The sequence below is a fragment of the Macaca mulatta genome, chromosome 15 (assembly GCF_049350105.2).
Source record: "Macaca mulatta isolate MMU2019108-1 chromosome 15, T2T-MMU8v2.0, whole genome shotgun sequence".
Classification (NCBI taxonomy): domain Eukaryota; kingdom Metazoa; phylum Chordata; class Mammalia; order Primates; family Cercopithecidae; genus Macaca; species Macaca mulatta.
The window spans coordinates 58,330,065-58,345,555 of record NC_133420.1 but is presented as its reverse complement, the minus strand read 5'-3'; the positions used below and the strand labels follow the sequence as shown (position 1 = coordinate 58,345,555).

The following is a 15,491-nucleotide window of genomic DNA, read 5'->3' as shown; positions in this document are numbered from 1 at the left end:
AGAACTCTGGCTTACATTGTAGAGAACATAATGGAGATACGTAAGCCTAGAGCACAGAAAAGAAATGAGGAGACTGTAGCATGAATTCTAAGTAAACGACAGGACTGTGACCTGGAGTATGGTAGTCATAGCTAGTAGGTAGTAAGCCTTAAAGGGTCAGATAAGATACAGAGTGTCTAGTGATAAAGATTATGCCAGTGTTTCAGACTCTTTCCAGCTAAATCTCCCTTGTGTTTCACAATCTTTCTAGCTAAATCTCCCTTCTTCCTGTCTCCATGCCATATTCTGTAACATCTACTATACAACATGTTGTTCTAGATGCTGGGAATACTGAGTATGCCATTATCTCTGCCCTCCAAGTTTGTTTGCTAGGGCACAAACAAATAAGAAAAGACAAAACATTTAGTAAGAAAAAGAAAGTGGTACATAGAGTACTATATAAACACAAAAGACAGGCGCTGATTCAGCCAGGGGAAGGAGTAAAGGTATCCTAGAAGAGGCAGCAGATTGTATAAATTTTAAAATGTCAACATTATTTTTCCTTCTAAACTTGCCATACCCAAATCATGACTTACAAACACTACCCTCCTTCCACAGTCAGGACAAATACAGAATTGCAATATGTGTTCCCTTTGAGTGGGGGGTGGAGAGAGTCATATTTAAGTTATGTGTTACCTGTTTTAAGATATGTGATAACAGAATCAACTCTATTTCTTTCTTAAAACAGAAATCCTTACCAAATTAAACTACTTCCTTTGTGGATGAAACTTAATTGACTTTATGTATGGAATACTGTATTGAAATAGTAAAAGCCTTCCCTTCCCCTTTCTAGCAAAGAAAAATTAACCTTTAGCAAGTAAAAACAAACCCAAACCCAAACAATAAGATTACTTACCAGTCAGCATAAAAATTTACTAAAGCAACATCAGCATTGTCTGAAATTGAAAGACAAAACCAAATAAACTAAGTTATTTGTAATAATTTTTACATAATTAAAGATACAGTTTCATTATGATCTTTGTCCAATATAAGGGTCCACTTAAAAAAACACAGTAACTATTATCTCTCACTCAGAAACCTAGAGTCATGGACAGCTTATAGAATTTATGGGAAACTTTGTCTCTTTTCTCTGTATGCTTTATAAGTTCACTGCATCTTTTATTTTAAGGAGACTGGGTCTCACTCTATTGCCCAGGCTGGAGTGCAGTGGCATGATCAAAATCCAGTGCAGCCTCAAACTCCTGGGTTGACGTGATCCTCCCACCTCACCCTCCCAAGTAGCTAGGACTACAGGCAAACACCACCACACCTGGCTAACTTTTTTTTTTTTTTTTTTTTTGAGACGGAGTCTCGCTCTGTCCCCCTGGCTGGAGTGCAGTGGCGCGATCTTGGCTCACTGCAAGCTCCGCCTCCCGGGTTCACGCCATTCTCCTGTCTCAGCCTCCCCAGTAGCTGGGACTACAGGCGCCCGCCACCGCGCCCAGCTAATTTTTTGTATTTTTAGTAGAGATGGGGTTTCACCGTGGTCTCGATCTCCTGACCTTGTGATCCGCCCGCCACAGCCTCCCAAAGTGCTGGGATTACAGGCGTGAGCCACCGCGCCCGGCCTTTTTTTTTTTTTTTTTGAGACAGAGTCTCACTCTGTTGCCCAGGTTGGAGTGCAGTGGCGTGATCTCGGCTCACTGCAAGCTCTGCCTCCCGGGTTCACACCATTCTCCTGCCTCAGCCTCCCGAGTAGCTGGGACTACAAGCGCCTGCCACCACGCCAGGCTAATTTTTTTTGTATTTTTAGTAGAGACGGGGTTTCACCATGTTAGCCAGGATGGTCTCGATCTCCTGACCTTGTGATCCGCCCGCCTCGGCCTCACCTGGCTAATTTTCGAATTTTTTTGTAGAGACAGGATCTGGTTATATTGCCCAGGCTGGTCTTGAACTCCTGGCCTAAAGCAACCTCCCACCTTAACCTTCCAAAGTGCTGGGATTACAGGCATAAGCCATCACACCGGGCTCCGTTCATTGCATCTTAAATGAATTTAAAGCAAATGGAAAATTAAGCCCAGATAAGGCAAGTAAGCTACTATCATAAAAAGTAAAGTGGAATGATCTGTATTTTATTTTTTGATCTTCCATATTCACAACTGAGAATTAGTTCTGCAAACAAAATCCCACATCACAGAAAAGACCTGTATAACTAAGTTATTTCTAAACCTCACATATCCCACCTAGTTGCAACAAGTAATCTACAACTAACAGTGTTGCACAAGACGCCACGTTTTTGGTTCCTATCCATTTAACAGTTATTCCCTCCTACAAAAATAACAGCATCATTTGCATATCAGGATGTAAAGACATGAGAAAGATGTAGCGCTTTTTGCCTAACCCTAATTCAGAGAAACTTAAACTCCTCAAGCACTCATGAAAAAAACAAAGATATTCTAGAATTTGAAAGATGACAGAAGTGAGAATGATATGTGAGTTTCAATTCCTTTCTTTCCTTTTTACCATCAAGTTACTTTTTATATACTTGCTTATTTGCTCTAAAGCAATGATTCACAAACTGTGGTTCCTGGACCAGAAACACCAACATCACCTGGGAACTCACAGACATGCAAATCCTTAGGTAGGGGTCTAGCAGTTTCCTAGCAGTATAGATATTAAAAAGTGTTCCAGGTGATTCTGATACGTGCTAAAGTTTATGGAACCACTCCTCTAAAGAGACTCCATAAGACAGGAATAGACTTTTAGCATTTAAAGTTCCAGGAACATAATATATTACACTCAATGAATGTTGTAACTCCTTTTGCCTCTATTACATGCGTAAGATGGATGGTTAAAAAAAGAAATTATTTATGCACACTGTACATTTTCTTAAAGCTCCTAAGTTATTATTTTCTATCAACCACATCTTCAGCTTTCCTTTACTATTTTTAAAAAACAAGAAATGGTTTCTCAAGTTAATTATATCCATAACCACATTGTCAGCAAACAAACCATTCAGCAAAAAACTTATCAGGCCAAGTGTGGTGGCTCATGCCTGTAATCCCAGCACTTTGGGAGGTCAAGATGAGAGGACTGCTTGAGGCCAGGAGTTCGAGACCAGCCTGGGCAACACAGCGAGACCATGTCTCTACAAGAAAAATTTAAAATTAGCTAGGTGCAGTGGAGCACACCTGTAGTCCTAGCTAACTTGGAAGGTTGAGGAAAGAGGATTGCTTGAGCCCAGGAGGTCAAGGCTGAAGAGAGCTATAATATTATCATGTTACTGCACTCCACTCTGGGTGACAAAGCAAGACCCTTTCTCTAAAACAAAAAATAAAAATAGTACTGAACTTAACTGGACCAATAACAATAAAAGAGATCAGAGTAGGCGATCTAATTAAAGGGAAAAAAGAAAAAAAAGTCTAGACTGTGTCCCAAGGTCATTAACATTTAGTACTGTACAGCGAGAACTATTGGTCTCTAAGTAGGATTATCAAAACATTTCATGAATTGTTAAGAATGGTATCTACATCAAGTCAAAGAAATAAAAAAGACGAAAAGTAACCAAAAGTGCTTTGATAATTCAGAAAGTCATGGAATTAATCAGAATGCCAGCTCTTGATCTGTGCTAGCTGCGATTTTATTGTGTGTGTTTTTTTTAGAGAGAGAGTTGTAAACTAACTCTCTATAGAGAAGAGTACACTTAAAAAATATTGAGGTACTTACTTAAAATTTCATCTATATTCTCTGTATCAAGACTTGTTATTTCAGTTGTTACAGGAGTAAAAACCCAAGTTACCTGAAAATTTAAAAAATGAGAAATTAATAAATGTGTCCACAAAAGGCAAATACGTAAAAGCGGAAAGTCTAAAAATAAATAAAGTTGATTCCACTTGTTCCTTAGAAAATTATATATCAACTGAATTGAATCTTTATTATCTAGTCTAATCTTTCACTAGATAAATGAAATAGGAGAAATACTAGCTTCTCAAACCTAGAAATTGATCAAATAAAACTTTCTATACTTGCAAATATACAAAATAGTTTCTAAGGAATTAGAAAAACTGAGAATATACATATCTTTTCAAATTAATACTTTCAAGAACTTTAGCGCCACAAGAAAAACTGTGTGAGATTATCAGTGTTTCAAGTATAAATATAAAAACCAACGCTAAGTCTGCTGATTCTATCCTGCCGTGTTTCTAAGACAGAAGAAAATAATGAAGAATGCAAGAAAGACTTTTGCAAGTTGTAAACCAAAAGCCCTTCCTGTATAATTTTCACTTATTGGTGATAACAATGTGTTACATGAGAGGCTATTAAAAAGAAAATAAGAATGTTTTTGCACTTTAATGAACCTGAAATCCAAAATTCAAGTTTATCAAAGAAAATCTTAGCCATCTGCAAAACAAAGAAAATATAAAATTTTAAACTAAACTAGCGTTTTTAAAATTTAAAATTTTAAATTTTAAACTAAACTAAACGTTTACGTATTTTAAAAAGTAAAATTTAGTGTATTTTATTTTTAGTTTCCAACTTTAATCACTTGGTGTTTGCTGCCTGGAGAGTTTTTTGTTTGAAATAGAGTTTGTGTATGGAAATTGACTTACGAAATCACTGCTTTTTACTGAATGACAACTAACGTCAGGCTCTCATCAAAGTGCTGAAGACTATTCCTTTGCCCACCCATTTCCTGAATACTTCAGCACTTACAACAGACTTAAAACTTTTCTAATTCACCAACAATTCAATCTAAATGCTATAAAGAGATACAATGATGCTAGTATATAAATAAGCCCAGCTAAATTTTAAAAATATTTCTGGGCTGGGTGCGGTGGCTCATGCCTGTAATCCTAGAACTTTGTGAGGCCAAGGCGGGCAGATCATGAGGTCAAGAGATTGAGACTCTCCATCCTGGCCAATATGGTGAAACCATATATATATGTATATTATATATAAATTATTATATAATTATATATTATATATAATTTATAATATATATTATATAATATATATAAATTATTATATATTATATAATATAATACATTATATTATATTATATAATTATATAATGTATTATATATAATTATATATTATATATATATTTCTATAGACTTATTCTTTTCTTATGAAAGGCCTAAGGATAACACTAAGTCTTATTTTTAAATTACTGTAACGGTGTAGCCAATAACTATCATGTCTGTTAGCAACCAATAAATTATACTCTCCTAAAAGTAGGCTAAATAATTGCAAATCTCTAAATATTTGACTTATAAAACTAATTTCATTATTTTCAGTGCCTCAAACATTAACTGTAAAGATCAGACTTCCCTCACTAGTCATTAGTTACTACTGATGGGGTTTAGGACACATTACTCCAAAATACGGCACATTGGCATTTGAGGAAACAGAAGCAAAAAGGTCTCCCTGACCTTCTCCTGCCCTTCTCCCCTAAACAGGTCATAAAATAATTCTCTGACATTTCTCTAAAGTAGGTCTTAAGACTCCCCCTAAGAGACATATCCTCTAGACCCTGAGAAAAGGAATATCCCAATCTCTGAGGACACAGAGATGCCTAGAAGAATCTGAACTAACAGTTCCCTCAGTTTATTACTATTAGATCATAACCGCTTTGTCCAGTCGTATGTCTGTACAACTGTTCACTCTTCATCAACCTATGAATTTTTAAAGTTTTTCCCACTTCTTTGGGTTGTAATTTCTGAAGGCTCCCATGTCATGTAAAACTTATATTAAATAAATTTGTATGCTTTTCTCTTGTTAGTCTACCTTTTATTATAGGAGTCTCAGATATGACCTAGAGATGGGTAAGAAATCTTTTCTACTCTACATTATCAATGTCTTCATAACAGATCCTGCCTTCATAAGTATCTGACCAGTTCTACATAACTGTGGATCCCAATAATATTGGTAACAGCAAGATTTTACACTTGTGTGCTAAAGAAAAACTCAAGAAGGCAGAAAAATATTATCACAGAACAATGAAGTTGGCATTATCAAAGTCAAGTCATTAAATAATTCAATAATATTTACAGTATCTACTAGGTACTGAGGGCACAAATGCATAGAGCATGGTGTGTGCTGCCTCAAATCTGGGTAAGTGGGATATCCATTGCTCAAACATCTATCATTTCTTTGTGTTGGGCTCCAAATCTACTCTTTTGGTTATTCTGAAATATTTTTGAAGAGTTAATTATCATCTATCAAAATATGTAGAGAGAATGAATATATGTTTAAAATCTAAAGTTAATAGTTTTTTGCTAGCTGGGCACAGTGGCTCATGACTATAATCCCAGCACTTCGGGAGGCCAAGGCAGGAGGACCCCTTGAGGCCAGAAGTTCAAGACCAGCCTAGGCAACATAGCAAGACCTTGTCTCTACAAAAACACTTAAAAAATTAGCCAGGCATGGTGGCACATGCCTGCATTCCTAGCTACTGGGGAGGCTAAGGCCACTGGATCACTTGAACCCAGAAGTTCGAGTTTGCAGTGAGCTATGATTGTGCCACTGTACTCCAGCCTAGATGACAGAACAGACCCTGTCTCACAAAAAAAAAAAAAAAAAAAAAGAGAGAGAGAAAGACAGGAAAATAGCATTTTATCTTGAAACACTTACATGGGAAAAACATTTACATGCTAAGTAATGGCAAAAATGAGGCAATGATCAATTTGGCTGTATTAAATAGATAACTGTTACTTTAAACACACTGTGCTAATAAATATGCAAGTGGTAAGATTGGTATTTTGCTAACAGTTGTGTTTGTTAAGAGGGCCCAAAGCAAGAAAACTCTCTGACCCAGTAATCTCTGCTCCCTGTAGGGTGTAAAGGAGGCATTTTCCTGTTAGCTTATCATTAACATTTCTATTAATATGCAGTATGAAGGGAAAAACGTGTTGTTTATTTGAACTGTTAGTAAGCTCCACTAGTCTGACAAATTGTTTCTTTTCATGTCAGCCCTGGGCAGCAACAAGATTCTCCCAGGAAAACATCTTCATGTGTCAAATGCTATAGTGCTTAAGTAAAATAAAGTATAACTCCAGACCATAAAGCTTTTGATAGGGATCATTAATATTTTTTTCAATTTAGACTTGAATAAAACTTCTAACTTTATGTTAAAAACAAAAACATATGGAAATTTTCATAGATCTCAATAGTTATGAAGAATATAGTCTCTAATGATGAAATATTTAGACAACATATACAAATATACAGATATGAACTTAGGAAGTATTTTACAACTTGGTCATTCTTTCCAGTTTATTAGCTCATTTTCTTGCCAAGAAAGCAGAGCAGAGTGGCATCTTTAATCATCTCCCATAATTCATTAGATAAGTCCTCCGTGCATTTACTATATCAACTATTACATTTCAGCCTAGTGACGGGATCTTATATAAAAAGGCATACGAGTAAAATGGCAAATACCATATCCATATGCACTTAAAAGACTAATAAAACTGAAAGGCTAGCTTTCAATAACAGGAGCTTCTTCAGCAAGGAAAGAATATTTTCTTCCGTTAGATGGTTATTAAAAATTTGGATCCCTCCTCGCTCTGAAAACTGAGAGCACTTTCTATAGGGTGTAATTATTCTGTCTTAAAGAAACACATTAATTCCATCCTTAAATCAGTTATTTGTGCTGGTGTCTTACTTCCTCCAACAGACTGGGAGTACCTTGAAAGTAGAGACCACTTTATTCAATTTTGTATCCCACAGATCACTGTACCCTGTTTGTACACAAGAAACATTCAAATATGAACTAAATGAATGACTAGATGGATGAATAGGTAGATGATGTTAACACACTAAGAATTTAGAGAGACGATATTGGATATGAGAAGTAGGAGGAAAAGGTCCCGAAATGGAAATTGAGAACAAACATTTTAATATGTTTGAGGAAAATGAGGTTATCAAATAAAAATAAAGTCTATACTATAATTTGGTTTTAATTATATAATAACAAAAAGCACATCACTTGGTGATGAGTCACAGACTTAGAAGGAATCTCACAAAGGATCTTCCCACCTATTGCAGAAACCCCTCTTCATCACTACTTAACAGTTGCCATAAACCCCTAGTAATTTCTTCTGATTCCCCCAGCTGTTCTTTGGTATGATTTCCAGACACTTCAGCACATACCGTCACACTGCATAACAATGTTTTGGTTAATGAGAGGCTACATATATGACAGTGGTCCCATAAGATTATAATGAAGCTGAAAAATTCCTGGAGCCTCTTGACGTCTTGATAATCCTGACCCTGTGTAGGTCTAGGCTAATGTGTGTGTTTTTGTCTTGGTTTTCAACAAAAAAGCTAAAAAGAAAAAAATATTTTAATAAAAAAAGCAAACAGAATGAGGTTATAAAGAAAGATGCTTTTGTACAGCTATGTAATGTGCTGGTATTTTAACCTCCATATTATTATAAAAGAGTCAGAAGTTAAAAATTAAAACATATAGTTAAAAAGTTACAGTAAGCTAAAGTTAATTTAGTATTAAAGAAAAAAGATATTTTAAAATAAGTTTAGTATTACCTAAGTTTATAAAGGCTACAGTAATGTACAGTAATAACCTAGGCCTTCTCATTCACTCATCACTCACTGACTCACCCACAGCAACTTCCAGTCCTGCAAGTTTCATTCATGTTAAGTGCCCTATACATGTATATAACTTTTTTATCTTTTATACTATATTTTTACTGTCTTTTCTACATTTAGATACACAAATACCATTGTATTACAATTGTCTACAATATTTAGTAACATACTATACAAGTAGCCTAAGAGTAATAGGCTATTCCATATAGCCCAGATGTGTAGTAGGCCATACCATCTAGGTTTGTGTAAGTATATTCTATAACATTTGCACAATGACGAAATTACCTCATGACACATTTCTCAGAACATATCCACATCATCAAGCCATGCGTTATTGTACTATATACTTGAAAACTGCTAAGAGATTCTATAATAAATATTCTCACAACAAAAAAAAATATGTGAGGTGATAGATATGGTAATTAGCTTGACGTAATCATTTAACAATATATACACATATCAAAATACCTCATTGTACATCATAAATATACACAATTTTTGTCAATTATACCCTAATAAAGCTGGGCAGTAGAAGAAAGCAAATCATCCATAAACTACCACAAAACAGAAGAAGAGTTATATTACATTAGTGGATAAAAATTTGACACTTCTTGTATGGTATTATAATTTGAGGTTGTTAATTCAGTCATGAAAATAAATGATTTGAGACTTTCAGGACTAGAAGCTAATAAAACGTCAGGTAAAACAGGTTATCAAATACTACTTCTGTTAATAAGATTTCTAATTCATAGAAGCATTAGCTAGGCGTCAAGTGTAATTTCTTAGAATATCCTAGTAAATGAGTTTAGAAAACAAGAAGTATTTCTAGTGAGTTTGTTTATTTAGAGCTCAATATCTTAAAACCTTGATATTTCAAGTGTGGTCTCTGAAACTGCCACAATGGTATCACCTACGAGCTTGTGAGAAATAGAGAATACTAGGCCCCACTCCAGACCTACTGAATGAGAAGCTCTATTCCAGTAAGATGCTCAGTTGATTCCTATGCATACTAAAGTTCAGGAACACTGTTTTGGAAAGAAATTTTTTTTACTCTAGGAGCAAGCGTGTAAATTCATTTTAAACTCTGTACGATGTTTTTGATCCTCAAATATGAACACCAGTACAAGTAAGACTCATCTGTGACAATGCATTGACATGCAAATTGCTGTGCTTTTAGAAAAATGTAGAATGAATCTATAACCTATCAGAGATGTACATAGATGTTAATTTTTTAAAGTATACTGTCTTCTGCTCAAAAAAAATAGCTTAAACAGATATTTCTGCATGAAATCACTGTCATAAAATAGAAGCTTCGATAGGGGATATTTCTTTCCCTGTGGCATTACTGTTCTCAGTTAGCAGTACATCTGCTAGGCATTCTGCTGCAATAGCTTAGTGTATTTTTGCTAAATCTTTCACTGACTTGCCTTTCTGTTGGGAGATTCTCAGAGCCCTTTCTTTACAAACTATGTCTCTCCTATAGCAAAAAACAAGCAATGGACCAGACAACAGTTATCTTCCATTTCTAATCTAGATTGACAAGTCAGCCTACCATCTGCCAAGTCCCAATGCCCTGAGACCTAGGCTGCTTCTCCTCCCTGGGGGCCACTTCTCTGACTCCAATCAGTCCACTCTTACTTTCAGTTTTGCATTAAGCTGGCAGACAAGAGAAGTATAAAGGTTTCCAGTTGGCTTCAAGGAGCAGGAGATGTTGAAATGTCCCTGGAGAAAAGAAGTTGAGGCTGACAGGAACTATAAGGGCCTTGAAGTTGGGTATCAATCAAGGCACATCTCACACTATTCACATTCCCAGAAGCATTATAATGAACTAGAAGTTCAAAGAGAGGGGAAAAATAGGACTAAATATAGAATAACACTGGGAAGCTACTTTAACCCTTAAATTGTTCAGCAGTACAACCTTACTATAGCATCGGTGCAACCCATCTTGGTCATGTGAGAACCAATCTGCATTTATAAAGAAACACTAGAAGAATTATAAGATTTCTTCGTTAAATAAGTCAAAATATGATGCAGAAATTTGAGAAAACAAATACCATACTCCCAAAAAGTTCAAATATAGATAATGCAAACCCTTAATCTCAAATCCTGCCAATAAAAACAATCATGGACAAATAAAAAGAAACAAAATCTGTTGCAATTCATACTTTTTCTTGAATTTTAGTTATTTGATCATGCATGAATTTCCATTAAAAACTGATGTTATCTGTGTTTCGTTCTTCAGTGTATTTAAAATTGAGATTAACTAATTTACCTGGAATAGACAATGTATTTTTCTCTGACCTTCGAAGAGGATATTTTTGTTACAAAAAGCTTTTCAGAGCTGGGGGTGAACTTCTCAATGTGTGGAAAAAATTATTCTCTTAAAATCACCACATTTTGCTCTTCTAAAACTCAAACTTCTAGCAATGGCAGTACTAACAAAGCATGGGAATTGAAGAGAAGTCAAGATAAGAATTGTGACCATTCTACTTTGTGCTGCACTGTAATTCTTACCCAGGATACTTGATGAGAGAATGTTACCTTAAGAGAATCTACATACACGTCGGTACATACATCTTTTGTTCACTTACCCATTCCACAAATATTTCACTGAGTCATCACAGTGTCAACATTCTAGACACTGTGAAAAACATAATTTGTACATGGTTACATTAATCTTATGAACTTCATTTTCCACATTAAAATTAAGAGAGAGAAAGAAGGTTCTCTCATTCAAATATTTTAAGAGTCATCCACAATTCCTGCAAAGTCATTATATACTCTCTAAACAAGATAACTGCTGGGCATTAAACCATGAGATTACTTGTATGTCAGTACTCTCTTTTTGCCTGGGCTTTCATGAAGCTTTGAATTAATTTTAGTGCAGAATGAATGTGTATCCACACTGTTACTGAACAATCTTTTAACATCACTAAAAGTGGGACAACCAAGTATTCTGCTTCTTGATGGGATGCAAATATAAAACAGAAAGCACCACTTGTAAATATTCTTAACAACAACCAATTTGAACATTATCTCAATCTAATCAAGTCCAAGAAGCTAGTGCATAAGGAACACTGGCTACGGAGAAACATTTTGTAACATGACACCATGAGGATGCAAGCTGCCATATCAGATGACAGGAAATTTTACAGAAAACAATGATAGCCTATCTTCATTTGGCCTCCCCACAGAAGTAGACTCTGAGACAAGGAGTTAAGTACAACGAGTCAAGTATTTGGGAGATAAAGGAGGAATAGAGAAGCAAGACAGGGACAGAAACTCAGGCAATATACTTTAGCAGGTGAGCTATAGTATTGGTATACTAAACTTTGGAAATACCAATGTTTTCATTAACTTTTAAACAATTTTTCAAAGTTTATACTCAACAGATTGTGGTACCTCCTAAATTATATAATTTTTTTTTTTTTTTTTGAGACAAGATCTTGCTTTGTCACCTAGGCTGGAGTGCAGTGGCATGATCTCAGCTCACTGCGACCTCCACCTCCTGGGCTCTAGCAATCCTCCCACCTCAGCCTCCCAAGTAGCTGGGACTACAGGCATGTGCCACCACATCCAGCTAACATATAACAATCTTTAGCCCTTTTACTAGCTGTTGCTGTTGGCACACACATTTCTATACTTCAAAGTATGAGGAAAATATCTCCTATATGTCAAAGAATGCCTTTATTTCATCACTAAACATGTGGCCCTGACTGTTTTTGGGTAAGTAAATGGCCTTTAAGGAAAAACTGTCTTCAGTGAAACCTTGGGTTACTTATTTTCTACATTCACTTAGTTCCAGAATTACTCTAAGACTTCCTAGTTTCTTATTCTTGAGTACTGTACATATCTTGGGTAAAAATATTTTCATTACCAAATCCCCTAATGATTCTATTACTATATACATCCCAAGTATTAATCCACTGCTGACTTTAAAGATCTGTATTTTTTGGCTGGGCACAGTAGCTCACACCTGTAATCCCAGCACTGTGGGAGGCCGAGGCAGGCAGATCACCTGAGGTCAGGAGTTCGAGAGCAGCCTGGCCAACATGGTGAAAACCTGTCTCTACTAAAAATACAAAACATTAGCCAGGCATGGATGTGGATGCCTGTCATCCTAGCTACTTGGGATGATGAAGCAGGAGAATCACTGGAACCTGGGAGGCGGAGGTTGCTGTGAGCCAAGATCGTGCCATTGCACTCCAGCCTGGGCAACAAGAGTGAAACTCCTGTCTCCAAAAAAATAATAAACCTCTGTGTTTTAAAAATTACATCGTTACTTCTAACCAAACTAATTCTAAATATCAATCAGAAGTAGTCCTTGAGAGGCCATATACTTGTTGAGGTGCCTATCCTAATAAATGATCATTAGAAGAATCTTTAATGCTGCCCCATCTGCCACATACTGTTTTAACTAGCTTTGTAAAGCAAACAGATTTATCTCTCATTTAGTCTAAAATACCCCCAGTGACAGTTTCAAAGCTTTCTTACATATTAAGGGTCACTAAGGTTGATTTTCATCACTACCACGTAGTAGTTCAGCTTTCTAAGCACTTTTACCAAAAAGCTAATCAGAGAATGACCTTGGTGTGTTAAAAGGAAATCTGAATTTAGGAATCTATCTCCTTTGCTCACATCTGTCCTCACTTTTGTACTTGCTGTGAGATTGAGGTACAGAAAGAAGAAATACGCATTGGCACAATTAGGAATATACTGTTTACTTTAATCCTCAAGACCATTTAGGAGGTAGAGAGATAAGACCAACAAGCAGGGACAAAGGAAGAGAACTCATTTTTCTAAAAAACAGAACTGAAAAACAAAAAAAGTTCTCTTGCTCTCTCTTCTTTTGAGATAGAGTTTTGCTCTTGCTGTCCAAGCTGGAGTGCAATGGCGCGATCTTGGCTCACTGCAACCTTCGCCTCCCCAGTTCAAGCGATTCTCCTGCTTTAGCCTCCCAAGTGGCTGGGATTACAAGTGTGCACCACCACGTCTGGCTAATTTTTGTATTTTTAGTACAGACGAGGTTTCACCATGTTGGCCAGGCTAGTCTCAAACTCCTGACCTCAGGTGATCTGCCCACCTCTGCCTCCCAAAGTGCTAGGATTACAAAAAGTTCTCTAACTCTCTATCTTCTGGAGCTTTGAGGCAGTCAATCAACCTTGGAGGTAAGAAGGGCAATCTTCCAAGTCCCTGAGTCATCCACAGCCTTAAAACCTTGAATCCTTCTGATTTTTAGATTTTTACAACATGTATTAATTAAAGTAATGGGGTATAGGATGTCCTTAATTTCCTAATGTTTGAACTTCATGCTGATTCTTTGAAATTGCCCACTGAATATATGCTCTGTTTGGGCTTTAATGAAGAGGTTGACAAACATTTCAAGCAATTTTAAGTGGTGATTTGGATCTGGTAACAGTTCATTTCAGCCAAGAGGCAAATGATTTAAAAATAAGTCCCCTGTAACAAACTCAAAACTTCCCAAGTATGGTTTCAAAGAGAGTATATGCTTACGTAATTCAAATTAAAAACTTCACATTCTACAGCCAAAGAGAATTTTAAAAGTAATGCATGATCAAGTTTTTTTTTTAAAAAAAAACTAAACAATTTGTCATTGTTTAGTTCTGAATGTGAACCCTCATAAAAGCTTGTTTTTATAACTGTTACATACAATTAGTTGAGATTATTGTTAGGCAAGAACCTAGACCCAACATGCAGTATCACCCGATATGGCAGGTCCTTTGTTAGGACTTCCCACCCTTCACTTTCTACTAAGACTTTCAGCTTATGAAAAAAGCCCGCGCCCGCCAAAAACCCCCCGCTCTGCGCAAACTCCTGGACATGTCATTCCTCAGAAATCGAAACCTAACTCAGGAAACCGAAACCTACAGACTCCGCCTACCTCACCCTATAAAAGGCCCCTGATAGCTGCCCCGCACGCGACTTCCTCGGCCCTCCTCCTAGAGGACCGGTGAACCTCGCCCGCGAGCCCAATAAAGGCTACTTCAGCTACCTCAGTTCTCATCTGCCTCGGGTCTTCTTGCTCAGCTCCCCATTACATTACATTGGTGCCGAAAACCCGGGAGGAGACCCCTTCCCAGACCCCTGCCGGTTCGGGCAGGCTCTCCTCTCCCCGAGCCAGGACCTCCTCTCCGAGCCGGGAGCCCTTTCACCAAATCCAAGACTCAATTCGATCACTGCTGGGTACGTTTTCCCCCGTCCTGCAGGCTCCGGGAGTCCCTGCCTGAAAACACAGCCGCGTCACGGCTTCCCCCGTCCACCCCCGTCCGTCACTTGTGACCTCAGCACCAGGGACTAGGAGATGTCCAACCTCCCCAGAAGCCACTATACCCCGCACTTCGTGTGGCAGTAGGAGGACGCTCCCGTTGCCTCCGGACTGCCCGCCTCAGGATCATGGGGGCTGCCCAGTCCAAACCAGACCGAAAATCCCCTCTGGGGTGCCTCTTGGCTAATCTCCAGACTTTAGGTCCTCGGCCCTCCTAGAGGACCAGTGAACCTCGCCCGCGAGCCCAATAAAGGCTACCTCAGTTCTCATCTGCCTCGTGTCTTCTTGCTCGGCTCCCCATTACATTACAATTATGATTAAACTACAATTGACCTTCTGCAGTCTATGAGTTGGGAGTCAAGAGACCTAAGTTTTGGTACCAGCTCTACCACTCACAGTGTCAACTTAGGCATGCATTTCTCTACCTTCTGACCTCAGATTTCTATTTGTCCATAAATAAGCTGAACTAATAATCTAAGGCTGCTTTTGATTCTGATGTTCTAAGATTCAGGAGAGATGCAGATATTTCTGTGGAATTTGTCTTCCATTGAAGAGAAGCATTAAAATCATTACTGGACTTTTTTGACAAATGCATAGCAACAGAAATTTTCAATTA

General features: G+C 37.2%; 1 protein-coding gene across 2 annotated transcripts in view; it reads right to left on the bottom strand.

Moving 5' to 3' along the window:
* Nucleotides 1-15,491, bottom strand: part of ERP44 (endoplasmic reticulum protein 44) — a 115,196-nt gene that overhangs the window by 73,326 nt on the left and 26,379 nt on the right. The window contains exons 2-3 of one of the 2 annotated variants that reach the window (XM_015117213.3): nucleotides 3,706-3,778; nucleotides 896-935 (exon numbers count right to left, since the gene is read on the bottom strand). The exons of the other annotated variant lie outside the window; for it this stretch is intronic. Of the exons in view, the coding sequence (XP_014972699.1) occupies nucleotides 896-935; nucleotides 3,706-3,778 (113 nt within the window). The remainder of the gene's footprint in view (nucleotides 1-895; nucleotides 936-3,705; nucleotides 3,779-15,491) is intronic. 2 annotated transcript variants of the gene reach the window in all.